The sequence below is a fragment of the Trachinotus anak genome, unplaced genomic scaffold (genome assembly GCF_046630095.1).
Source record: "Trachinotus anak isolate AG129_WGS33_773 ecotype Australia unplaced genomic scaffold, CSIRO_AGI_Tana_v1 ptg000013l, whole genome shotgun sequence".
Lineage (NCBI taxonomy): Eukaryota > Metazoa > Chordata > Actinopteri > Carangiformes > Carangidae > Trachinotus > Trachinotus anak.
The window spans coordinates 9632187-9658452 of NW_027273864.1; the positions used below are offsets into that span (position 1 = coordinate 9632187).

At 39.6% G+C, this 26266-nt stretch overlaps 1 protein-coding gene across 5 annotated transcripts in view; it reads right to left on the minus strand.

Moving 5' to 3' along the window:
• Positions 1-2426: 2426 nt before the first annotated feature.
• The window catches only part of slc2a9l2 (solute carrier family 2 member 9, like 2), a 109169-nt gene continuing 85329 nt past the window's right edge, over positions 2427-26266 (minus strand). For all 5 annotated transcript variants that reach the window (XM_071494403.1, XM_071494400.1, XM_071494401.1 and 2 more), the window contains 2 exons: positions 20248-20375; positions 2427-2892 (listed from right to left, as the gene is read on the minus strand). In XM_071494403.1, the coding sequence (XP_071350504.1) occupies positions 2650-2892; positions 20248-20375 (371 nt within the window). In that variant the 3' untranslated portion in view covers positions 2427-2649. The remainder of the gene's footprint in view (positions 2893-20247; positions 20376-26266) is intronic.

Sequence of the window (26266 nt, forward strand, 5' to 3'; positions counted from 1 at the left end):
ACCCACTGACGCTGCTGAGAATATAACTCATCAAGAGAACCATGCTGGAGCAGAGCTATGAGAGACAACACTTCCGCTTATTATTCTCCTCACCTTCATGCCTGCGTGTCAGTTGGACAGATGTAGTATGCGGTGCTGAGTCACTGGATATGATCAGGAATTAAACTGAAAGTGATGATGCATAGAAATTTCTCTCTTCTACAATGCCATACGAGTACTTGGACATCCTTTAGAATAGCATGACACGCATACCTTTGTATCTGCGTCTGTGTGAGTCTCTTTGAGAGGGTGGGATGTTTGGCCCTCTAGGCAGTGGACTTTGAAATGTTGAGCACACCCCACTGTGGAGCAAACTGTGACTGCTAGCCAATGCCACGCTTGTCTGCCTCTGTTCAGATCACACTGGCTCCCGCCATCTGGTGGGAAGTAGCCTTGTCTCCTTTTCAGTTTTGGAGAGGCTCCAACAGACTGTCCCTTTCAGCTTTACCGTGCTGTCTGGGGTCCCTCTTTCTTGTAGTCTATATTAGGAAGTTAACCAAGACATCAGCGTCGGGGTTATAATCCTGCAAAATATGTCTCTCCTCAGACACACTTCTCCCCCTCTGATTATGAAGCTGCTCGAGAACAACAAAGATGAAATCTGACCATGATGAAGAGATGCTGCAACTGCTTGTGAGGTTCATGAAGTACTCTCAAGATCAACATGTTGGACAATGATCTCAAACCACTTCACCTCAGTGTACAAATGCTTTCAATAAGTACTGTCCTCTTTTTAAAGTAGCGATCTGATTGGTCGATTTAAAGCTGTGTTCTGATTGGTCGCTTATAAGAGGCAATGTGATTGGTCAATTTAAAGAAGCGAACTGATTGGTCGCTTATAAGAAGCGATCTGATTGGTCGATTTAAAGCTGCGTTCTGATTGGTCGATTTGAAGCTGCATTCTGATTGGTCGATTTAAAGATGCAATCTGATTGGTCGATTTAAAGCTTTGATCTGATTGGTCGATTTAAAGCTGCGTTCTGATTGGTTGATTTAAAGAAGCAATCTGATTGGTTGCTTATAAGAAGTGATCTGATTGGTCGATTTAAAGCTGCATTCTGATTGGTCGATTGAAAGAAGCAATCTGATTGGTCGCTGATAAGAAGCGATCTGATTGGTCAATTTAAAGAAGCGATCTGATTGGATGATTTAAAGCTGTAATCTGATTGGTTGATTTAAAGAAGCAATCTGATTGGTCGATTTAAAGCTGCGTTCTGATTGGTCAATTTAAAGAAGCGATCTGATTGGTCGAATTAAAGCTGCGTTCCGATTGGTTGATTTAAAGAAGCGATCTGATTGGTCGCTTTTAAGAAGCGATCTGATTGGTCGATTTAAAGCTGCGTTCTGATTGGTCGATTTAAAGAAGCGATCTGATTGATCGCTTACAAGAAGCGTTCTGATTGGTCGATTTAAAGCTGCGTTCTGATTGGTTGCTTATATGAATTGATCTGATTGGTCGATTGAAAGAAGCGATCTGATTGGTCGATTGAAAGAAGCGATCTGATTGGTCACTTATAAGAAGCGATCTGATTGGTCGCTTATAAGAAGCGTTCTGATTGGTCGATTTAATTGGTCGCTTATAAGAAGCGTTCTGATTGGTTGATTTAAAGCTGCGTTCTGATTGGTTGATTTAAAGCTGCGTTCTGATTGGTCGCTTATAAGAAGTGATCTGATTGGTCGATTTACAGCTGCGTTCTGATTGGTTGCTTATAAGAAGCATTCTGATTGGTCGATTTAAAGCTGCGATCTGATTGGTCACTTATAAGAAGCGATCTGATTGGTCGATTTAAAGCTGCGTTCTGATTGGTCGCTTTAAAGAAGCAATCTGATTGGTCAATTTAAAGCTGCGTTCTGATTGGTTCAACATCATTGAAAAAAGGAAAACTCAATGATTTTTGAGGCTCAAATAAATAAATAAGTATAAGTATAAAATAATCAGCTTCCATTTGCTCAAACACTCCTCTGTTTTGCCTTGAAATATTGGGAATTTGTTTCATTAAAGCTGCTTTGGACAACATTTTTATATAGAAAATTGATCAAATGAGCCTATGTAATGTGAAAGCTGTCACTTGAATCAATGAACCCACAAAGAATTATCACCTGAATCTGCAGTTCCCCTCAGCATTATGGAACATTTTATGTTCTTTCAGCTCATTGTCTTGAATTTCTGCCTTGCAACTTTACAGCAAATGCCAACTTATCAGTTCATGCAGGTTTAAGTTCAATAATGTAGAGAGAATCTCTCCCATTACATCAATATTTCATGCAAACCTCCCACAAACACCCTTTTTGTAACAACTGCATGACCCAAACATCCCAGGGTTTCTGCAATTTATGATTGTTTTATACTGTATATTGTCGAGACAACAGAACATGAAATCTTCTTGGTTTGTTTCATTTTAATAAGAGGCATACACAAATAATTGCTGTAAACTGAAATACTGCAATCTTCGGAAATATTCCAGTCATACAAAATATATACAAAATACCAAAATAAAAAGCATGGATTTTAATTCATAATCAAAGTGATTAAATAAATATGTACAAACAACAAATACTTAAAAGTTACATTTCTACCCTATATCTCTGCAGTTGGTGTGGTTTGCTCCGTTAGAAGGAACTCTCCATCTTAACAACATCTTGGACTTTTTCATACGTGTCAGGCTTAATGGACAGAACCAGCTCCATCTCATGGCCGGGGGAGGGTACAGGGATTTTGTTGATCTTGGCAAAGCTTTGGCTGATGTCTAGAAAAGTTTTACTTTTGGTTTCAGGGAGGACGACATAGAGGTAGATAGATCCTATGATGCAGACCACCACAAACACCAGGAAAGCAAAGGTCTGCAGCGCCTCCTACACAAAGAGAAAACAAACATGGAGGTGTTAGACAGATTTTATTTTGTCACACATTTTCTGAAGGCAAATGAGCATTTGTTAATCAACACTAAGCAAAGACATTACCTTAGGCCTAAAATCAACTGACAACATGCAGTTTCATTGTTTTCAAGATTACTGGGAAACACAATTCATCATTACTACATCAAACATGTTGCCTAATGTTAAGATTTATTTTTTTGATTTTCCTGTTTTAGAATTGAAGCCATTTGATTATTACTGCTCTCCCTCCCTCCACAGAGCTAAATCCTGCCATTTTTCAGCCAGCCTAAACTCCTGCCAACTCCAGAGAGATGTAGTCTGTGGCATCTGTTTTGTCATCTGCGTGTGCTGTGTTGAGGACGTTGCAACATCCCCATGACATTCCACTAAAAAGGTGTTGTGAGGGTATGTGCACATTTTCCAATTTGGACTTCTGAACAGTATTTGTGTGCTTGTGCAATGAACTATGTCGCAGCACCCAAAGTATGAAAGTTAACCTTGTCCAGTGTGTTATGCCAATAATAGAGATTAGTGACAGATTTAAAAATACACACTGACTGATTACCCAGAGGGAGATTTAGAGATGGAGAGAGGGTTTGTAGGCGTGTGTGTCTGTGTGTGTGTAAGAGAGAGAGAGAGCCAGAAGAGAGTAACAGGAAGAGTCTGAGAGGGATTTTGCGTGGGGCAGAGAAACTTGACTGACCCTAAGCAGTGTGTCACTGAGCTATAATCCCTCTCACATGAAGGGACAGAACTCAAATGCAGTGCTGTGTACCTGGTATTAGAAATGCAGTGTCCAAACAACCGTAACCTCAATGACGATCTACTTACTGCTTTGATTTCAGTGGTTATATCACCACTGCTGTTAGCCTGACACTGTTTTCCTCTGTTTAGTGTATTTCATAATAGCACTAAAAAAAAAAACAGAGCATCGTGCAAAGGGCCTGACCCAGTTTCCATGCTGCCTCTGTGATATAACGTTCATCTGCAAAGTTAGCAAGTTGCGCAGAAAACACTGCCTTTCTCTCCCAGTTGTCATAGGAGATGAGTCATTGTACAAACAGGACATTTTCGCATCTGCTCCGTCTGTCATTAATCGAATTTATGCAAGCGCTGTGGATTGAGGAAAATGAGAGAGTCCCCTATTTGACACGGGGATAAGCCTTTGATCTGCTGAGGTGGCTCAGCTGGGTTCAGTTTGGTGCACACACACGAACAATTAGACATGCACACAAAGACTCATCAGTGGGTGCAGACACACAAACATCTCATCATATTTTCACACATGTTGCACCGAGAATGAGAGAGGAGGTGCAGTTGTTGTGATGGGGAGACCTGTGCGGGGACCGAACAGTATGGGACGGCATAAGATGGGACAGGATAGGAGAGGATGGACCTGGGATGAGGTGGGACAAGCTAGTGCAGGATGGAACAAGACTGGACAGGAATTAACAAGATGGGTTAGAATGGGATAGCATAGGACAGTACAAGACAAGATAGTCTAAGACAAGAAGGGACAGTCTAGGATAGAACAATGCAAGACAAGATGGGATGGACCAGGCCAGCGCAGAATCAGACAAGACAGGACAGTAATGGAGGGGGTTGGATAGAATAGGACAGAACAGTGCAGGTTAGGACAGGACAGGACAGGACAATATTGGACAGAATAGAACAGGACAGACTAGGAAAGAATGGAACAAGACAGGGCAGGACAGGACAGGATGGAATAGGACAAGACAGAATGAGACAGTCTAGGAAAGAACAATGCAAGGCAAGCAGGGATAGGACAGGCCAGTGCAGGACAGCACAGAAAAGCACAGTACAGGACAGAACAGGGCAAGACGAGATAGCACTGAAAAAAGTGGAGGAAGGGAGAGTCTATGATAGAGGAGTGTGATACAGGGCAGAGTAGGACAGATCACTGTGGGACAGGACAGGTGAGGGCAGGACAAGACAGAGTGAATTGGAATAGAATAGAACAGTGCAGGACAGGACAGGAGGAGACAGAAAGGAAAAGACACTCTAGGACAAAACCATGCATGATGAGCTTGATAGGGCGACCATAGTGGGACAATATAGGAGATGACAAATGTAAAGGGATAGGACAGAACAGTGCAAGACAGGACTGAAGGGGACAAGCCACTGCAGGACTTTACAAGTCAAGACTGAATGGGACAGAGCAGGACCAGAAAGGGTAGGACAGAACAGTGTAAAATGGGACAGGATGGGATAGGACAAAACACAGGACAGGACAGGGTAAAGGAGAGAGGAAAGTTTAAACAACCACTGTGGATATTAATCTAATGGAGACATTAAAAAAATATACTGGTCCAGCGCTTATCTGTTGCTGGGAAATATACTGTCACGGTAATTTGGGTTCTGCAGCAACTCTGAGTCATCGTCGGTGTTTAGGGGCGTGAGCTGTGTGCTGTGGTGGTGGGGGATTTTTTGCGTGTGTGGGCTTTTAATCATTGTGTTGAATGTTTCTAGTGGGAGGCACACTCAGGGACAGTATCTGCAATGTACAAAGATTACACTGCAAATGCCCACACTGCACTGTTTAGAGGTTTTATTGATTACTGTGTATCAGTGCTGTCACACTCTGGGGCCACAGCAGCGGGAAGACAAACAATCGTTAAGCATCACAGTTATGGATCATAGCTCTGAAAATCCTCTCTCATTAGCAACACTTACAAACACATACAAACCCACAGCATACTAATGAATGTGGTCAGGTTTTATAGCTCATTAGCCTTGACAGATGTCATAATCTAATAGAGCCTGTTGTTATTGACCCATTGTAAATTCCATAGTGTCAATAAATCAAATGAGTGTCAACTGTATTTAATTCAGTGTTTGAAAGTAATTGGAAAAGCTCATTAAGTGCTAGCAAGTTATTAAATCACTAAATGGCAACAATGACTCTCCACACTGATTAATACAATGCTAGAGATAATTCATTACATACTGTATGTCCTGTAAAAACCCTGTATCTGTAAAAAATCATTTTCTTGATTAAATAAAATTTTCATTAATTTTTTTAAACATGTTTTTAAAAATGTTATTTATTTTAAGAAATGAGCAATTTCACACAACAGAAAACTATCCTAATTTGAAAATTACGGAATTTGGATATTCGTGGATTTCACATGACAGCATGCTATGTTGAATTAAAGTGGACTGTGATAAAGCAGCTATGCATTATGATGAAACGGCAACAAAACCATAAGAACCTATCTGAAATTGAGAGCTCATTCTTGACCTTTGACACAGTGGTTAACAAAGTCACCTCAGCATCTATTTAGTTGCTGCTCTGGAGCTTTCAAATGTATCGCACAATCTTTCTCAGCAATTGCCGAGGTGGATGTACTTCTTCAATTGTACATTTCTCTGAACATTTTTATGACTTTCCATCTGTGTTGTCTTTAAAGGTTGAGAATCATTCATTCATACATCTTAGGTTCCACTCAAATAATCCACTCAAAAGCTCAAGCACAGCAACTTAAGAGGAGCACATTATGAGACTGTTTTGTCAATCAATGCAATCTCCACCTCCACCGTAAGGACATCTCCCTCCAAAGGTTTACAGCCTGTGGATTCAGAGGTCACCTTTTTCATGGAAACAATGAAAGCTCAAACAGTCCCACTTACATATCTCAGTAATGTGTTTTTTTCAACTGTGCTACAAGATAGAAATTTAGATGATTCTGTCCTGCATCCTGTTAGTGTCCATGGTTGATATCTGTCTGGATTATGAAGTGGAGTGAACTCTAATCAGGCACATTTCTTTATAAAAAATAAAGTCCTGTCATACATCTTTTTTTAAACCCTATTAACTTCCAGTGATCTGCTATGACATGTGAAAGGTGTCATCAGTTCTCTGCCAGTATTCTTATTGTAATTCATAGACTGTGCACAACAATCCCCCTTTTTCTCTTATTTCCAACCACTCTCACCCAAATGTGGATTAGTGCCTGGAGAATAAAGCAAAGAGGAGCTAAAGGTAAGAAAAGGGCAGGCTCAATAAGAAATCTCTGTGGAAAGTTTAAATAAGACAATTGAGGTGGAAAACTGCAAGCGGCCGCAAGACAGTGTGTCAACTGAAAATGAACTGATGGTGCTTTTTAATCAGCACAGAGCGATGACATAATAATCTGCCTCAACAGTGGTTAAATTAGGTCAGTTAAATGAGGTCATGGGAGAAATATAAGAGGTTACTGTGCCAAGAAGCTATATTGTATTGTAGATATGACTGTTGCACCAGTGCTCCACTCTGAGAAAGAAAAAATGATTGAGGAATCTTAAATCCATTCCCTTATAGAGATTATTGTGTTTTTGCTTCACCTTTGATTTGCTTTAATTTATTTATGTAAATGGTTAAAACAGTTTTAAATATCTAAAATTGAGATGTTGGGATTTCCTTGTAACTTCAAAGCGTAACAATGCTCAGTCCTGTCTGGGTAGAATTCAAAGATAAAGGCATCATTTAAAGCTCTAAGGTGGGAAACAATACTAAATCAGTTTGTGTCAAACTCAAAATATTAATGCTCCCCTGGTGGTAAATTTGTGATACTGGCTTATGTATGAAATAAAACTGACTACAAGGGGACACAAAACAAACTCAAAGAGACACAAAATGGTGGTGATAGTGATGATTTTTGTCTTTTGTAGTTGTTTATGTCTTGTATCTTTTTACGTCTTCGTATCAGATATATCACTGCAATGTCTCACGATATATGAGTGGCTTTAAACAATTTGGAGTTATGAGTAGCAGCTAATAACTTATATTATTAAATATACTTTAAATTGTTTATGTGGCATTAATTTATTATACTGAGTAAAGAATATCTTGTAACTATTAATAATGTATAATTTATTATAGCCAAGAATCATGTCTTTAGATATAACAACCTTAAACCTTCTGTAAAACAGCAACCCAGTCAGTCTCTTACAGAAGCCCAAGTGACACCTACGCGGTGGCCTGTCGTGGAGGTAAAGGGATGAGACAGTGCAGCAGTGTGTTTTCTGAACCGGGGTCAGAGCTGGTTTCAGGTGCCAGTCAGTAACCAGTGAGTCACTGCTGTGATCTGGATGCCCTGTGTGGGCTTCAGAGTAAGCGAGTCCAGCACAACCTTTGCCAACAAATGTAACACTGCAATATTTGCAGCAATGGCTGTATATATATATATACAGCCATATAAAGCGACAATGGCTGTGTGTATATATACAGCCATTGTCGCTTTCTGTCTCTCACACTTGTTCGCTCTTTCCTCGCCTTGGTCAGCCTTCTCTTTGTCTCTCCAAAACCATTTCTGCAGGTCTCATGTGGCATCTCTACCTCTTTGCTGTAAGCCTCTATTATCACTCTAATTACATATTCAGCTCGACTTCTGTCTTTCTCCACTAACACTGAAGGAGCCATCTATTTTATCATCACATTACATCTCCTCTCTCTGTCATCCTGTCTGTGCACGACACAGCCAGACACGCCTGCTCATATCTTCATTCACAGGCCCACTAAGCTCAGTAGTTCATATCTCACATAGGAGAATGAGATAACTGTAGACAGACAATGTCGAGGCTTATAATTGGAGTCCCATGGATCTGCTTACATTCTCCAGATGAGGTTCCACATACCAATGTAGCTCTGACACTTTTCTGAAAACACAGCATCCCCCTCCTCTGATCATTAAAACTAATGAACACTGATATTTCTGCATGGTGAAATCAGTGCAGCTCAACACATTTCTGTAAGTGTTTCAAAATCACAATACTGCTTTGTAATCCTGCCGACAGATATCTCCTTCATCGCTATATCCTGAGCAATTAGGCTAAAAAGGGAAAATAAATGCTGTGAGAATGAAGACAGGAAAAAGTCTCATAACATTTTGACCCATTGACATGAAGAAACTGAATAAAACAGGGTCTTTATTTTTGAAAACAAGATGCTTCAATCACTAAAATTTTTATGCAGAAATAACCTGGAGGAGAGAATCATATTCTACAACAAGACTTTCCAGCAATTGTCAAATATTGGACAAAATGTTAATGTGAGATGAATGTAGAAATAGTTTAAAACTGAATCGGTGAATTGCCTGTTTTTACTACATAATAATTGTCTGGCTTTGGGACTCTTGTGTGTTTACACTGGAAGAGTGACCAAATTAAGAAAACTCGGGTGTTTGTGTGCATACTAGAATCTTTCTTATTTTAGCTTTTAGCCACAGTAGTGTCATAACTCTAGGAATGGCAAGGTCAGTTTGTCTGTCCATCACTTTGATGCAGACTGAAATATCTCAAAACCTATTGGATGGATTATCATGTAATTCAGCACAGACATCAATGTTTCCCTGAGGATGAAGCCCAATGACTAATCCGCTGCCTTTTTCTCCAACACAACCATGAGTTGATGTTTGTGGGTCAGGGTCAAATATCTCTCACCTGTTGGATGGATTGCTGTGAAAACTGCTGTAGATATTCAAGGTCCATTGAGGATAAATTGCAATTCAACCTTTTTCTTTTCATCAGCATCAATTTGTCCAAAACGTAGGACCAAATACCTGCAACACTACTGACATTCCCATTAGCCTCATCTGTAAACGTCAGCATGTTAGCATTGTCAGTGTCACATATTAACCTGCTGATGTTAGCATTTAGCTCAAAATGCTGCTGTGCTTAAGTGCAGACTCACAGAGCTGCTGGTGAGACTCAGAAAACATTTCTTTCTGTGTCAGGCCTCAGTTATGCTCCCTTGTGGATATGCACACGAACAGCTGCGGACACCACGGATGCATAGTTGTTGTTATTATACTTCTTTTTAGTCCGCTTGGAGGAGTGCATGTGCAGCTGCTGCCCTTGTAGTAGCGGCCATTGAAGGGTACACAGATATCTGCACAGAGCCTCATGTAAACCCTCTGATGGCGAGATTTACGACATGCGGACCGTGGCATGGCAAGTGTAGCACTAGCTTAACTGTGTCATTGTAGGAAATGTACATTTTTGTCACAGTTGTTAATCAAGAGTGTTTTCAATACTTAGACTTTTTTTTTTCTTACCAAAATTGAATTTGTTCATCCTAAAGTTCTAACAACCATGTTATATTACACCTCATTACACCTTCAAGTGTGTAGAAACCTGTATTCTTTACACTGGCTTCCTGTCTTTGTTCTTTATAGGTACATATCTAAAGTTACCGCCTCTGCATTCGGCAGAAAAGTTTATCATTACATCTCCATGCTTGTGGCAGAACAAGCAATATTGGACATGCTCATTAAAACATTTTTCTACAACACCACTTAGTGGTCAAAAACTCCACTGGGTACCTTTAAGGTGTATATACCCGCTGACTTTGAAAAAGTTGTTTTGAGCAATATGTGTATCTGGGCACAGTAATCAGGGTGAGCTGGACTACCAGTCTGTGTTTCTTTAAGTAATCTGATCTGTTCTCTTGTTTTATTTTTGTGCCCTGTTTATGTTTCCTCTTAAGAATCGATAAGAAAAATAAATAAATAAATAAAAAATCTTGGAAGAATAACAACTTAATCCTCCAAGAAACCACTCTCTGAGTGTTTGATGTGTCCTTCTCATCTATTTTAGTTCTCAGTTCAGTCTCTGCCCCGAACACATGACACACTGGTGCAGCTGACTGAAAAGACAAAATTAGGTTCATCTGCAGGGGCTGTAGAGAAAACATTTGACAGAAGGTCAACCCAACATCAATGTCCAGCATGCCGCGAGCAAAGTTTCACTCTGATCTCAAACTTCGGCACTGACTTTTGTCTAACTCTGTCTGTCCTTCAGGTTACAGTAACAGAAACTTAACCCCCCCCCCCCCCCCCCCCGCCCTCAAACTGGTGAAAGATCTTCTCTTTAGTCATTAATGGCACCTTTTAATGTTTTGTTTACCTTGACAGTGTCTTTATTAAACTGTATCTGTAGTTCGAGAAAGTGTAATTAATGTCATTTATGGGGGTTTAGCATTTTTATATGGCATACTGTATGTAGCACTCAGCTGCAGCAGTAGGAGTATGCCATTTAATGTCATGAGCTATACTGTGGAAACAATACGTGTGCACTTGTGCATGAACAGAAATAAGACATACTACTCACCCCATTAAGCCTCGCTGTAATAGAGATAGGTGCACCATATTTGCTATTGCCGTGTAGTTCCGCCACATTAGGTTTATTGTTTGGATACAGCAGAGTGATATGTTAATGAATTTATGAATCCCTGCGCCTGTTTTCAGAACCTAACAAGGTTAATCCTGAAACGTCCTGTGCTCATGTCGTCTCTGCTTATCCTCAGCGGAGTGAGACTATAACCAAATCCTGCTTGCAAAAGTCCTGATGAATGCCTGGGACTAAATGCCTGCATCTAACTGCATTGACTAGAGGTCAGACTCATTCCTGAGTTACACTGCTATAAAGCTTACACATGCACACTGCAGTACTTGTAGGCACAATGGAGTGTTGGAAAAATTCAATACAACAATAAAGATACAGATAAGGCACACAAAATGCTGACGGCCACTGGAACAAAGTCCCAGCAGTGTGATCCATTTAAATGTCAATATGGGCAATAGATTTATAGAATAATGCATAAATGGGCTTACTGTAACAGCACAGTCAGTCTATAATCCTGTGTGATTAAGACGATTGAACAGGTGAGTGCAACAGCAACAAATATCTATAAATCTATATGCAGCAAATTAAACACAGTTACAATACCATCTATTAAGCAGAGACATATACCTGTGTAGATTCATCAGTATTAACTGGCCCACCTCTCAGAGCTTTGAAGCAGTAACTTGGCTGTTTACCAGCATTCACTTTAAGTCAGCCAATGTTGTGAGGGGACAATACTTAGACAAAGCACTATACTCCAATTATGTTCCCAGAATTTGAATTATAATCAGGTATGTAAAATGGCATGGTTCAATTTGAAGTAAATTATGTGTGTTCTTTATGTATTCACTCAATCATAAATTTAATCTTATGAAAATGTTTCCTACCCCCTCCAGTGTAGTCCATTGTGCTATGCAAAACGATTATGACAGACTGTGAAATTACTACATTACTACAACACAGGACAAAATCTGTCATCGTTAAAATCTCCCTGACAGATGAAAGGCTTAAGCAAAGCTCCTCAACCTGCACCAGGTAATTCTATTAACAGCAAATTACTTTTTGTAGATAGCTGAACAAAAAGCCCCCAGATCTTCCTGCAAGTGAAGGCCAGAATGGACCAAAAAAAGGGTGTAACAAGTTGAGAAAACTGTAGATTTAAGAGGGCATGAACTTCAGCGTACATATCTTTGTTTTTTCAACTCACAAAGATTGAAATGTCAAATGTCATTAGGATCTAATGAGGGACAAGTGGGACATTATGGCTGAGGGCAAAGTTCTGTCTCTATAAAAAGCAGAGCTGAACTATGTCCTCGGCACAGAGGGCAATTATAAGGCAGACAGTTGGACTTTATTTTTCTCACAACAGCAAATAAAATATTGAATATGTAAAATTCAAACCGCTGTCAGGTAAGCACAAAGATAACGCTCACAGTTCAAATGCTAATTTTTGGGCTTTTTAAATGCTATTAGTTACCAAATTACACAGACAATGATAGAAAGGTAGTTTTTGTTAACACATTTATTGTAGTGGAATGTCCCTAAACGTGTTAAATAAGATTATTGGCTAATCTAGAATGACTGTCAATAAGCACTGAGCTGAAAATTTATGGAAATCAAGTTTGCAAAAATGAGTTGTTTTATATATTTATGTTTTCACCACATCAGATATTCTTTCTGAATGGAGAGGGTAGTAGTAGTAGCTGCAGGCGTGATGTTGTCAGGCGAGCAAGTATTTTCAAGTTCATACATAGTGAGTTTTGTGAGTTCCCGATGGCTTGCGTAAAGTGTTTTCCTGCCAGAGGAAATAAATTCATGACACGTGAAAACAAGTTGAAAGTGCTGCCTGACGTCTTTACTACAGAAACAGGCTGGAGACAGACAGCAATGAAGAGCTCAAGATCTCATCAGGGAAAATGATTTTGACCCTGACAGCAAAATGTGTGGTTACATGAGAGATAGACATGCTACACAAATGTGGGATTTATGTTATGCTTTGATGGAAATATTTATCATTTCAACTTCTCAAGAGAAAAGGCTTCAAAGCTGAAGACTGTCTTCTCTTTGGACGAATAGTATCTCAGGGAAGGACTAGATTCATAGTGTTTCCTATTCTCAAAAGGCTTTTGTGATCAACCTTTTACCAGGGTTGTCTTATAGTTGACAGTAACTCTCCCTGAAAGTGTTGTTCTTACTTTGCATATAGATAGAACAAGATAAACTGTTGATTAATGTGCTTTAGAGTTGTTTGTAGGAGTTTTTGGACAGAGCACAGCTAGCTGTATCAGCCAGTTTTCTGTCTTTAACTAAGTTAAATATTGTCTTCTGGCTATTGCTCCATCTTTACACATTAGAGTAGTTTTGATCTCCTCATCTAAGTCTCAGAAAAACAAGCATATTTTCCAAACTGTGTAAACATTCCTTAAAAGCCTTCACTCTGATATGAGAAACTATACCAACAAATTCACCAACACCCAAAGTCTAGGGAAGAGCACAGAGGAAAAAGTCTTTACAGAAACATGAATAACATGTTTGATTTAAAACACACACACACACACACACACACACACACACACACACAGCTCACACACCAAAGTACTTTTTATTTGTAACCTTAGGAGATTGATGTGCTAGAAAGAGAGTGAAAAAGCAAAAGACAAAGGGACAGTGACGGGTGAAGATTTTATGGTTGCTTGAATATGTAAAAGAGCTCAAGGGAGCAGCAGATGTAGTTACATCTACTCAGGGAATCACTTGGCTAAAGTCCTTGGGAGGAAGATGTGAGTGCACTGCAGAGGAACAGACAGGAAGAAGACATGACACTTTGAGAGAGAGGTGGCATAAGAGGAGCACTGGGCTGGTGCACGAGTACGTGGGCAGTAAAATGAAGAGCCAGCCTTCCTACATGTGAGCACTGCAAACTAAAATGTCACACTGATTTCTCCTCCCTGCAATTCAGTAACAACCTCTGTGCTTCTCTACAGCAGCATTCAGTTTATAAACACACAGAGCTGATACTGTAGGTCAAGATACACATAAAGATGGCACATTTAGAACATAGAGTGATGATTCATCTGAGGGTGCGGTCGTCGTATCATCGTCACAGGTACTGTTTATGACCCCTATTCATCGCCTGTCGGCCGAGATGAATGTGAAGATTTCGCACACAGAGATGGAACAGATCTGTGAGAGATGGTTAATGAAGCTTCAAAATACATTGCAGCCTATTGGAGCCAACTTGGTGCAGTTAGGATGAAGAATGTAATAATTTAGAACGTCTGCTGAGACATTAAAGAGTGCTAGGAAACATCAAAGAGAGAGGGAGAAGAAGTACAAGACAGACAGAAAGAGAGAGAGCAAACACGGAACACACATACGGTGGAGGCTACGGTATACTCTGTTTTCCAAACAAAAAAACTCCGGCCCAATAAAAACCTCCAGTAATGAGCAAATGCACATAATCAGGCTCATTATGTTCTCTGTTCGCTCTCACTGCAGATCAGATAAAGCCTGTTTGTTGCACGCAATTCCCTCACTTTGCATTTGTACAAAGTCACATCAAAGTCACAGCTGGCCTAATTAAGTTACAGCAACTCACTACAAGGTGCTGTTGTTTCAGTGTCTCTCATGAAGCAAAACATAAAGCTGGAGGGTGGGACTTTTACATATGAATGAACATGCGTTACATTCAAGCCTTTGCCAGATGACGTCATACAGTGCTGATTAAGCCTATCAGCACCCAGTAAATCTCTCTGGACTTCACAGTTTAGTGGAGTTTTAAATCTGGTGTTTGTGGTGACGCTCCCACGCTGAAGCAGTAGTAGCAATGCATTTTATATCAACCAGCAAGGTCGCCAGAGCTGAAGAGATGGAGTAGGATACAGCAACTAGGAGTAGTGCGGGGAAACCTTGGAAGCATCCAAGAAAAGGTCCTGATGCTTCACATAGAAAAGAAACTCATTCTCAGCATTCAGAGGAAAGATTACAGTCTAAAAAAGAAAGCAATGGACCACGAGGACAAACATGGATTACCATTTGTTTGGCTTTTGGCTTTGTGAATTTCCATTTTGAAGCCTCAACTTTGTAATTTGGCCGTCGCCATCTTGGTTTTTTTAAAACCAGGGGAAACCATATTTGGACGTGAAGGTGGAGCTGAGGAGGAGTGAGGGGCGGACCTGACCTGCTCTGTCCTCTGTTGCTGCAGGTCGCCATGTGTGGTACAGTCTGTCAATCACACGGTAGCCCCGCCTTAATGCATACCCTGCTTTATTGTCTATTTTCCTCTGAATGGGACCATAATTTAAAAAATGAACATCAACTTGTATTGAAGACGGCTTGAAACTAGTGATTGAGACCATAAACCCATTAGGAAAACATTTCTGAGGTATAAAACAAAAAGTGAGAAGTAGGGCCATTTTTCCATAGACTTCAATACAATCTGACTTCTTTTTGCCACCAGTGGAGTCGCCCCCTGATGGTCATTAGACAGAATGCAGGTTTAAGGCTCTTCCAGAATGGCTTCACTTCTTATTTTTCTATGCCCATTTTTATATACAGTCTATCGACTTGAGTCCTTCAATGCATCTTGGGAATAAGAGCATTAAAAAACAAAAAAAAAAACATGTACCATGGGGGCATGGGGCATTTAGTCATGTCAGTGACATGAACTTTAAGTGTCTCAATGATATTCTGATGTGTGATATTGAAATAAAGCATAAAGGGCTTGTAATGTAGGGAATTGTAATGAACAGTACAGCACATAAAAGGGACTGAAAAGGAGTTAGAAAATAAATCCCTCCTCACAAAACATTTGTCAGTTAAGAGACACACTGAGCCATCTCACCTCAAGCAAAGCAAAGCAAAACCGTTCTCAATTCCAATCCTTTGCATTCTGAAACAAAGGGGAGCTCTGCATCCAAATCTATGGCTTAACATCTTCTGAGAAAACCCAGCTCCAGTATGCTTGTGCTGCCTCTGTCATACACCAGACAACTGGTCACACAGTAGCTCACAATAGTTGACCAGATAGCTCTGAATCCTAACAGGTTTTCAGAATTGAATGCTATGGAAATGCTTTTTTTTCTTTTAATTTTTTCAGATTTACATTGAAAAATTAGATGATTTTTAAATTGACTTCCACTTGGTTTCTGTGGCTTTGCACATCTAAAAAATTGTTTCTTCTTTCTATTCTCATAATAATATAAATTTAAGAAAAAATAAGGAGAAAACACAAATGAGCTGCTGATTATGTACCAGAGAATTTGTTGGTGCTGTAAATTGCATGTCCCAGGAGGATTTTCACTTGATTGTCACACTTTAATTAATTAATAATACATATAAATTCCCAGATTAAGTCCTAACAGCTGGTTACATCACCCTGGTAGCTTATATCACCCACCTTGGCGGGCTGGCAGACAGGTTAAGAGTGAGGAGCCATGCACATCTGCTGTCACTGCACACCACTCAAGTCCCAGGAGCCACAAACATGGGGGCAGACCTCCTGTCCAGGGAAAATCCTCTGAACCCATCAGGCTGTCAGCCAGGTTTGCCAGAGATACAGTATTTGCAGGCATAAAAGAAGCTCAATTCCTGGTTTCCCCCGGCACTGACAGTTTATGATTGTGTTGGAGAAAGTCCAGCTCCTGTTGGGAAACCTGTGAAAGCTCCCGTTGCTCAGGATGTCTGTATTTAAGGCACAAAGAGGAAGTGAACATTCTCACTCAGAATGGTAAACCCTCTGGGACTGCCCAGGGAGAGGCTGAATCTGGATGCTGCCAGTCTGCACCTCAGCAGGACAGAAAACCACCATGCATGCTGTGCAAAGTGGCACGTGATTTTAATTGTTGTAATGGCAGGGAAATGATTGTTCTGATGTGTTATTCTTCTCAAACAACAAATAACAGCTGTATAAGTGTTGTATGAATTTTATCAGTTACAAATAGGAATGCAAAAAAAATACAATAAAATCTCACTGATCATTTCTTGTCAGTCAGTACCTCTCCCACTGGTATGTGGAGAATACTGGTTTGGCTTATTAGTGTAAAAGAGTGAGTGTCCTCATGAGCTACAGATGCTCACATAGCACAGGCTTTGTTACACAGCAGATTTCCTAGGGTAGTTGTCTGTCTGGTTGTCAGGTTGGCTTGAGAGAGCAGCCACAAGGGATATGTCACTATCTCCTACAGACACTGAATTAACTTAGATACAGAAATAATTTCAACAAGGCAGCAGATGCAATTTGACAACTTGGTACTTTCGGGTGTTTGGCAGGTGTACTGCCATGCTGTGGATCGTACTAACCAATAAGAAAGTGCTTTGGATAAAGCAGTTTTAGTCCTTATGTATTGTCACATCAGTGAAATGCAAACAGGCAGCAGGGGCCTGGGGACAATTAATGGGATAGGAAGACAGCAACAAAGGCCCAGTACATTTACCTTGAGGTTGGCTTGAGTCCTGTAGAGTAAGTGGAAAAACTGTAAACTACAGTAGACATGTCTCAGTATCAGTGATACAGCTACAGTACCCTACTACTCTAAAATAATGTCTTACCAACATATTTCCATCACACTTGATGACAGGAAGTGTCGTTGTGACCAACCACCAACACCAAACCACTCAAATATGGCTGGTATAAATACACAAGTCCACAAAAAACTATAGGAAATAGGCAAAGAGACCAGAAATGAAGTGACTGAATGCAGAAGATTGAGAAAATAAAAGGCCAACGTTTTAAGTCTGGTACTCCTCATCTGGCAGCATCACAATATACAAACCATCATATATATATTTATTTCATATAAATATATATTATATTTATATATATATTTTCATATATGGAAATGCAATATATGTACATATATTACATTTCCACAGGGGACCAGAGCTACAACTGCCCTGTTTTTATTATCTAACACTTTTCCCCCAGTGTATGGTGTTTAAGAATCAGTTTTGGGCATAACAGCACACAACCTGAAGACCTGATGTTGAGAAATAGTTCCTGAACAAAACACTGTGTGGTGTTTATTGGTGTTGGTGAAATGGAGTATTTACTACTGCAGAGCCCACTCATAAGGTTTTTGAAATACAACATAAAATCATACACCAAACTCAACTTGAACCTCAACGGACCACAACCAGTCTATCAAGTGGCCAAACAGGTACCAGGCAATATTGTCTAATACCACTAAACCCAATAGTAACATGCACAAACACAATTTAGTCCTAGGAGGGTGCTTCAGTACAGAGGCTGTAAAGTGAAAAACATTGAAGTTGAAGTAAAGAACAAAGGACTGAAGGTAAGAATAATAGAAAGAAAAAAGTTGTGAGGCCAGAGAAAGTGAGGGAGAGGCACAGAGGGAAAGAAACAGAGGTGGTAAAATGAGAGGAGGCAGCGATGCGGAGCCGCCTGGAGCAACAGGCAGGTTTTAGATATTGAAAGAGGACCCATGCAGTTTCCAGGAAAAACATTCCAATTTCAGACATTAATAGGATCCTCTGTCCAAAACTGTTGTATTCCACTATTATTAACCCTCCTTAAAGTGGAGGTCTTTCACGTCCCATATGACACATTTCAAAGATACTTAAGGATTAAGTGACTGCTCTGAACTTTTTTAGCAATTCAATACCAGAAAAAAAACATTAAGGGATTCTGCAGTGGAGACTTCCATGTTAGCCTCTGCACCACAAGTTTTCATTGCTCATATTGTAGAGGTGTTCTTTTATTAGGTCTTTTTGAAAAGCTAAATATATGTTCGTGGGGTTTTCTTTAGACAGGTACCTACTTCTTTACTGGCTCCTTATTTAAACAAAAATAAAACAACACACTATACTACACAATACTATATTATACTATACAATACTATACATACTATAACTACAACAGAAAGTGCTTCTGTGTCTTGCGCTCTATATTCAGCATTCCTGTCATGTCTCACATTTCACCCATTACAGGTTGTTTACAAGGGCCGTGCAGCAAAAGCAGCTCATCAGCAGCAGAACAGCAGCAGTCTGTCCACACTGAATGTGTTCAGCCACAGTACTGCTAGAGCTCACAGAGCCCAATACAAAATCATTATTCAAAGGCGTGGAGATGTGTGAGTGGGAAAGTGTGAGTGGTTCAAGACTTGATTTTTCATCGTTCCCGTGTTATACTTTCCTTCATTAGACCTCATAAATGCCCACTCTTGTCAAACTTCATAACTCCAGTATGTAGTGCTGACTTTTTTCCAATAAGCCAAGAAAAAATGAAATAAAAAAAACTTACATCATCAGGGTTTTTGTTTTTTATGACATTATACAACACAGGCTGAATTGTATTGCTCATGACAAGTAATCTCATAGTTATAAAGTTAAAATCTCATACAGACAAGGGAAATAAAAACTGTCTCATAATCGAGGTTGAGTAATAAAAGCAAAGGCCCTGTGGAACGCCCTTTGTGGCTTAACAGCTGTTCCTCACTGCTCTGCCAACCAAGGTGGTTTACAGTAAAAGCATCTCAAATTAAGCTGAGAAAACACCCAGGCAGGACGAAAGCTACCTTGCAGAAGTCGGTGGAGTGGCTGCGGATAATTGAGTTCTTCCATCATCATCTTTCCTATTTCCATTACAGTGAAAGAGAATGATTCAGTGAAGAAGATCTGTAACAACGTCTTTGCAGAATCCAGTACTGATGTTCAACTAACTACAAAGGAACAAAAAGTGCAGTGCACGTTCAGTCAGGTACTGTCTCACAAAGGATTTCAAACCGTTATTGTGAAAAGCTTGTAAATTGCAGGGATCACTGGCCCTTCCTAGAGTAACCATTAGCGCTCAGTGGTTGCATGCGAGTGGGATATGAAAAAGACAATGATATGTGATAGGACTACAGAAACATCACATTACAAGGATGCTGACTGATGAGTCCAGAGAGGAGGTGGAGGTGCTGGTGGAGAGCAGGCAGCACACCCACTTGACAGCGTGATGTGGCAGGCAGCCACTGCGGGGACTAAAGAGGAGCTGACAACTTTAATGTACTGCGAAGACTGAAGTGACAAACACAGTTGGTGTTGGTTTGGCTTAGCTGACAATCAGACAGCAACTTATTGTGTGTTTCTTTATTTTAGAAAAATGTCACTTGTTTATTTGAAGCATCTCTACAGAATCAGCCCCAAAAACTTGACTCCTAATAAAATGTGTGCATGTGTACACATTTAAATGATGTAACTCACCTGAATGAATGGGAACAGGAGGCCCACAGCAAAGTTGGACAGCCAGTTCACAATGCCGGCGATCATGAAGGCGGCAGGTCGGTAGGACTGTTCAAACAGTTCCCCAGTCAGGACGAAGGGGATCCCACCTGACAGAGAAGAAACGAGAGTCAGACACTGAGTTACTACACAACTACACACACTACACACAGCAAGTAACTGAAACACACAACTTCGATGTGAGCTTACAAACTGCATAAAGTGGAAACACTTGTTAGTTGTCTGCTCTCATTACAGGATGAACTTTTTGTTTAATTCAGGCACGATCACAGCAGAATCCTTTTAAGGTGTCGGCCCCCTTGTTGAAAGTCAGCAGTTCCTCAGGCTCAGTGTACCCAAGTGCAATGTGCAACTAATGTTCCCGAACCTGCAAGAGCAGATGTTGACATTTGGATGCTTTGGTGGTTTCAAACTAGGAGGCTGAAAGCTAACAGTTGGCACACGGACTTCAAATGTAACAGGCGGTAATCCACCCTGACAGATTATTGCAGTCACTAGAGAGAACTGATGCTGCTGCTACAGAATTTGTCTTGTTGGGCTGTCTAGTTAAAAACAAAAGTGGATTTATGTTCCATCTTCCCTCCTCCTCAGTAAATTTGCATATGGAAATTTACTTTTTACAATAACCTCATTATTTCAAAACATAGAAATACAGGAGTTCTTTCTCAACATAGGACCATAACAGTCTCTTACACAGTCCAGGTTAACAGACAAAAGACATCAACTTTGAGACAGCTTACTTCAACATTAGTGCGGAAGAAACAGCATTTTAAACCACTTCCAAAATGTCTTTTCAATCTCCAGCAACAGTAATGAGTTGGAAAGATTTTTTTTAGGTCTGAGAGGCATGTGGAAGAGAAAATTTTAAGACTTTTTGAAGTAATGTTTGAGATTTTGTGGCCCTGTTGCCCAACCACAAAATGTGGCTTCGGGATTAGTGAATGGGTGTTTCGTTTTAGCTCAGCGATATGTGTAATTTTCAACAAATTTTTCTTGGAGATTATAGATCAAAGCAATATGAGCAGCAGTTAAAAGACAAACTGAATGTCAAGTCATAGTCACCACTGACACTGTCTTCTTCTCTCCAAAAAGCATATTCACTATTTTTTCATTTATGATGTGGCATCTGTTTAATGATGAAGTTGACATTTGACATTTTCTCTGTCTGTAAGAAATTACACAAACAATTCAACCAAAAAGAAGCGAAAATCACAGAGAAACAACACAAAAGTCCACAACTCCCAACTTCCATACTGTAGTATGAAATATGGTAAATATCAAAACGATGTGGGCTGAAGTTACTGTGCAGCTCACATTTTGGTCTGCTGAAAAGAGAGAAAGAGTTTTTGTTCTAACGCCATCATTATCCAGAGAAAGAAAGATCAATCCCTGTAGCAGGAATAAGGCACGTTCTTGTCAGCCAACTTGAATGACCTCAGCTGAAAAAAAAAACCACACACACAGAATTAGACTTGTTGTTGTCTCATCCCATAATGACACAGCAACACAGGTCTGACTCTGTTTGCGCTGAAAGAAATGCAGTTACATTCTCTTTCCAAAACACACCATGTAGAGACCAATCGCAAAAGTCTCTGCACCTTTTTTAGTGAATGCAGGATGAATGCTACAGTTGAAAATGTAATGGACAGTGACATTTTCATCCATATTTCATCAGGTGTAAGCCAATAGGCATTCTTGCATGAACCCCCTTCTGCAGATAATATGCGAGAAAAAGCTGCTAACGTGATTGACCCACCCACCTTCTCCGGGGGGGAGTTGTGGGGACAGATGGAGGTTTCAGTGATTTGTGGAGGATGTGTGTACAGTACAGTACATTGTGCAGCCATGTAAAGAAAACATGATTACGCGTCTACGTTGTTCATTTTAAAGTCTGAATGCACACATGAACAGAGATATTTTAGAAACACAATCAAACAACAAGGTAAAGCGATGGAGAGACACGAAGAGAACCAAAGACACATTCACAGCCACACAATTTTGATAATATCATTATAAGTTATGTCTTATCTCAACTACGTGTTATCTGGCTGCTTTTGAATGAGCTGTGTACAGACAGAATATTGGTATAGGTGTGCAGATAGTGTTCAGTGTAGGGCAAGGCATGCTGTGAAATGATGTATGTAACTGCTCCTGGCATGAATGGAGTAACATTATGTACCGCAAATTGGGCTGTTAACCATCTGAAAGCGAGGTTACAGAATTGCATACTGCATTCTTCTAAATCTGTGGATGTTGCATTTTATCCCAACATTAGGCTTTTTTTTTTTTTTTTCCTCAGACAGTTAATGAGCTACAAACCATTTAGAGCTGAATAAAAGGAGGAATGGCTCACATTAGCCCTCAGCATCCACTTCGGTTTAATTGCCTCTGATAATAAACCATCCTATTATTTGAATAAGATGCCTTAAATGCGGTCAGCTGATTAAAAGCATGCACAGTGTTGGCCAGATTGCTCACAGCAATCATGTGCATATGAGAGACAAGTCATCAGCCCAAACCTCTAAATCAGATTAATGGTCATTGACAAGGAGTGCAGGTGCTCAGGTTCCCCTGAGAGTGCATCCTCACTAAGGAGAATAAATGTCAAAACGCTGTTAACATTTCTGAAAAGTTCTTCCACAGTGAAATGCCAAAGCAATGTGAAAATAGCCCGTCTCTTTTTTTCCACTTCTTTCGGTTTGCAAGCAACACTAAAGCTGAACTCAACATTCACATGTTCTCGACGTTTTTTTAACATCCATCATTCCCTTACCCCAGCGGTTCCCAACCTTTTCCAACGCACTTGAAGATCTCAAAAATGTTGGCAACCCATTGCCGACCCCATACCAATGAGGAGGCCAAAAAATACATCCTCAGAGCGCTTCATATTTTGATGATAACAATTTGGGAGTGAACTGAAAGCAGGCGTGTAGGGAGCTCAGTTTTTCACCTGTCGATTCACAATCTGTCTCTGACTCTCTTTCCTTTTACCTCTTGCTGTAGCTAACCAGCTCTCCATTCTGATACTCCAGTTTTTGCCATGGATGTAATCTTTTAGCAAGTGCAAACAAGTATATGATGTAGTTCGACAGCGACAACATGAAAGTTCCTATCATTGGCTTATTGCGGTGATAGGCCTTTGTATGAGATCTCCCTCATCCTTCCTAATGACACCCTACCCCATACACCCCTTTACCCCTCCTGCCACAAAAAACATGCATGTCATTTTGAAATAAAAAAATAAAGAGCATCAGACTGTTATGCAGGTTTGCATTACATACAACACATTTAACAGGAATAAAAATAAAAATAAATAAATGTAAAAATAAACCAATGTTTCAATTTATTTTATCAATGAATTGGTGGTAAAGGAAAACAAAAGTTTTATTTTTAAACCAACTGATTGAAGAGTTTCACATTTTATATTTCTTTTTTACACTTCATTTAGTTATATGTAAATATGTTAATTATATATTTTTGACTTGTCTGGTAAACGTTTTACTACATTTTGTCAGTTTTGTGGCTCAATAGATGTCCGGACATAACATAAATGTATTATTTTTTTTTTTTTCCATATTTCCTCTGATAACATACATTCAAGCTGCCTCGCTTAATGAATGCGGATTAAACACTATTTAAAAGGATCTTATTGCTCTGCAAAAAGAGGGGTTGCAGTATGCAGATATATATATATATATATATATATGTAAATTAGAAGGAAGAGAAATAATACTGTTAAACATATACAACCCACCATCAAGAACCAGGAGAAATGGTCAAAATGATGATTACGCTGATTACCTCAGAGGCAAAAAGGATAACAATAATTGGCAGAGATCTAAATCTGATTATGCAACCCTGTCCCCTAGAAATGATTAATCTCCAAATACCTTTTGTAGGAAAAATAATTGCAACCGGATTAAGTTTTCGATTAATGTAATGAAAAAAGTTGTGTGTTTTTCAGCAAGTGAAAGTGATACTGAACTTATTAGTAAAATTTTCACAGAGATTCTATTTGTTTTCCATCAAAATATCTAATCTTATCCAATCACAGCATTATTAATCTTCTTTATAGTTATGCATAGGCACTCCCAGCACTTGATTGACATTAGAGAAAGACTATGCTCTGGTTTAATAGAAAAAAAAAAGTTGACAGCAACTTCAGACCAAGTTCAGAAACAATGTGTTTATGGTTGTATGCAGGGTTTTGTCACAACCAGGCTAGGCCTCAGGACGCAGATGCAGGATAGTTTCTCAAAAAAGTCTTTATTACTAAATCAGACAAACCAAAATCACTCCTGAAAACTGGAGGAACTAAACTAAGAGACCATGGTCGTATACAGACACTGACATAGACGACACACTGGCACAAGACAAGGGGAGACGCAGACTCTTATACACATGGTAACGAGGACAGGTGGAAACACTCAAACAATCAAACCAAGACACACGAGGGAGGGCAAGTGACCTGAAACGAGAGGAGAGTTACTCTTTCAAAATAAAACAGGAAATGACAAGACAAGACATAGAGACAGGACAAAAACCCAACATGACCTCACCGCAGTGTGACAGGTTTTAGGAATACCAAGATCCAAAAACTGAGGTTGCTAGAGGGGTTCGGGGGCATGCTCCATGGAAAAACTATGGTTTACCTGATCTACATATGTGCATTTTAAGACATTTGGAGGGGAAAAAATGCATAACAATAGCTTTAAAACCCTGTCAGTGGAAATTATAGAAATGTGTCTCACACAGTACATTAACATAAGAAAATATGTTTTAAACAATAATATCATTATACAATAAAACTATATTATCAGACTATAATTATGTTTGGTTTGTGCTGTTGTTAAACTGAGCCTATAGCTTTCACTGTAATTGCCAAAGAACATATCGTATATCTCTGTGGTAATTATGCTAATTAATGTTAATACTATCCTGGGCACTGCAAAACTCAGCTCTTAAAATCAAGAAAAAAAAAACAATGAAATGGGAGAACTATAATAAGCAAAAGTATCTGCCAACAGAACAGGAAAACTTTACTTGCTAAGATTTTTAAAACAAGTAAAATAAGCTTGAAACAAGTGAAATGCTCTGACATAAAAACTGCCTGGAAAGGAGAAATATCTTGTCAGACAAAAACAAGCATGTATTGCTTCGATTTAAGACTTTTCTTAACTTTTTTCTGTGTACTTGTTCTCCTCCTCTCATCTCCATCACCTCCTCTCTGTCTTTTTCTCTGTGTCTCTTCAAACTGTCCCGTATTCATTCCCCCCCCAAAGCTGGGAAGGGTCTTTTCATTTTTGTGTGTGTCAGTGAGGAAAATAAACACAGGGTCAATTTACATTTATATGCAAATATTGCCAGACTAAATGTATATGGTTACCTCATTCAAATGCATTTCAAGCCTTTAAACAAACTGAATTGAAGGAAAGTTTTTAAATTTTTACTGAAAGTTCATCAGTCTGGCATCAGATGAATGGAGTTAATGTTAGCTAGCTACTTAATTCCCTCAAGTGAAACTAACCAGCCGGCATCATGATGAACAGCCACTGTTTAACTTCACAGTAGTTATTGGTCACATAGTGTCTGGGGATGAAAAAACATTGAACTACAAGCAGTATAATTGCTTGTTATCTGTATCACACTTCAGTGAATTCTGCTGCCTGTCTGGTTTGTCGGCATAATCAAAGAAACACACTGCTGAGTAAAGAATTTGTCGTAATGACAAGATAATTTCCTGTATTCACCACACACAACACAAGCAGTGACATTGGTTATCTTTGCAGCACCAAAGTAGAGTTATTTTAGGCAATTTTTCAGTGACTTTTATTACATACACCTCAGAAAAAATATCAGTGTCTGGACCTCGATGACCTCAATGTGATGAGAAGGTCAGTTTGGTGTTTTCACATGTGTTCTGTATGAGTAGTCCAGTCAAGATGCAAACCAGACCATATCCACATATGTCCATGTCCAT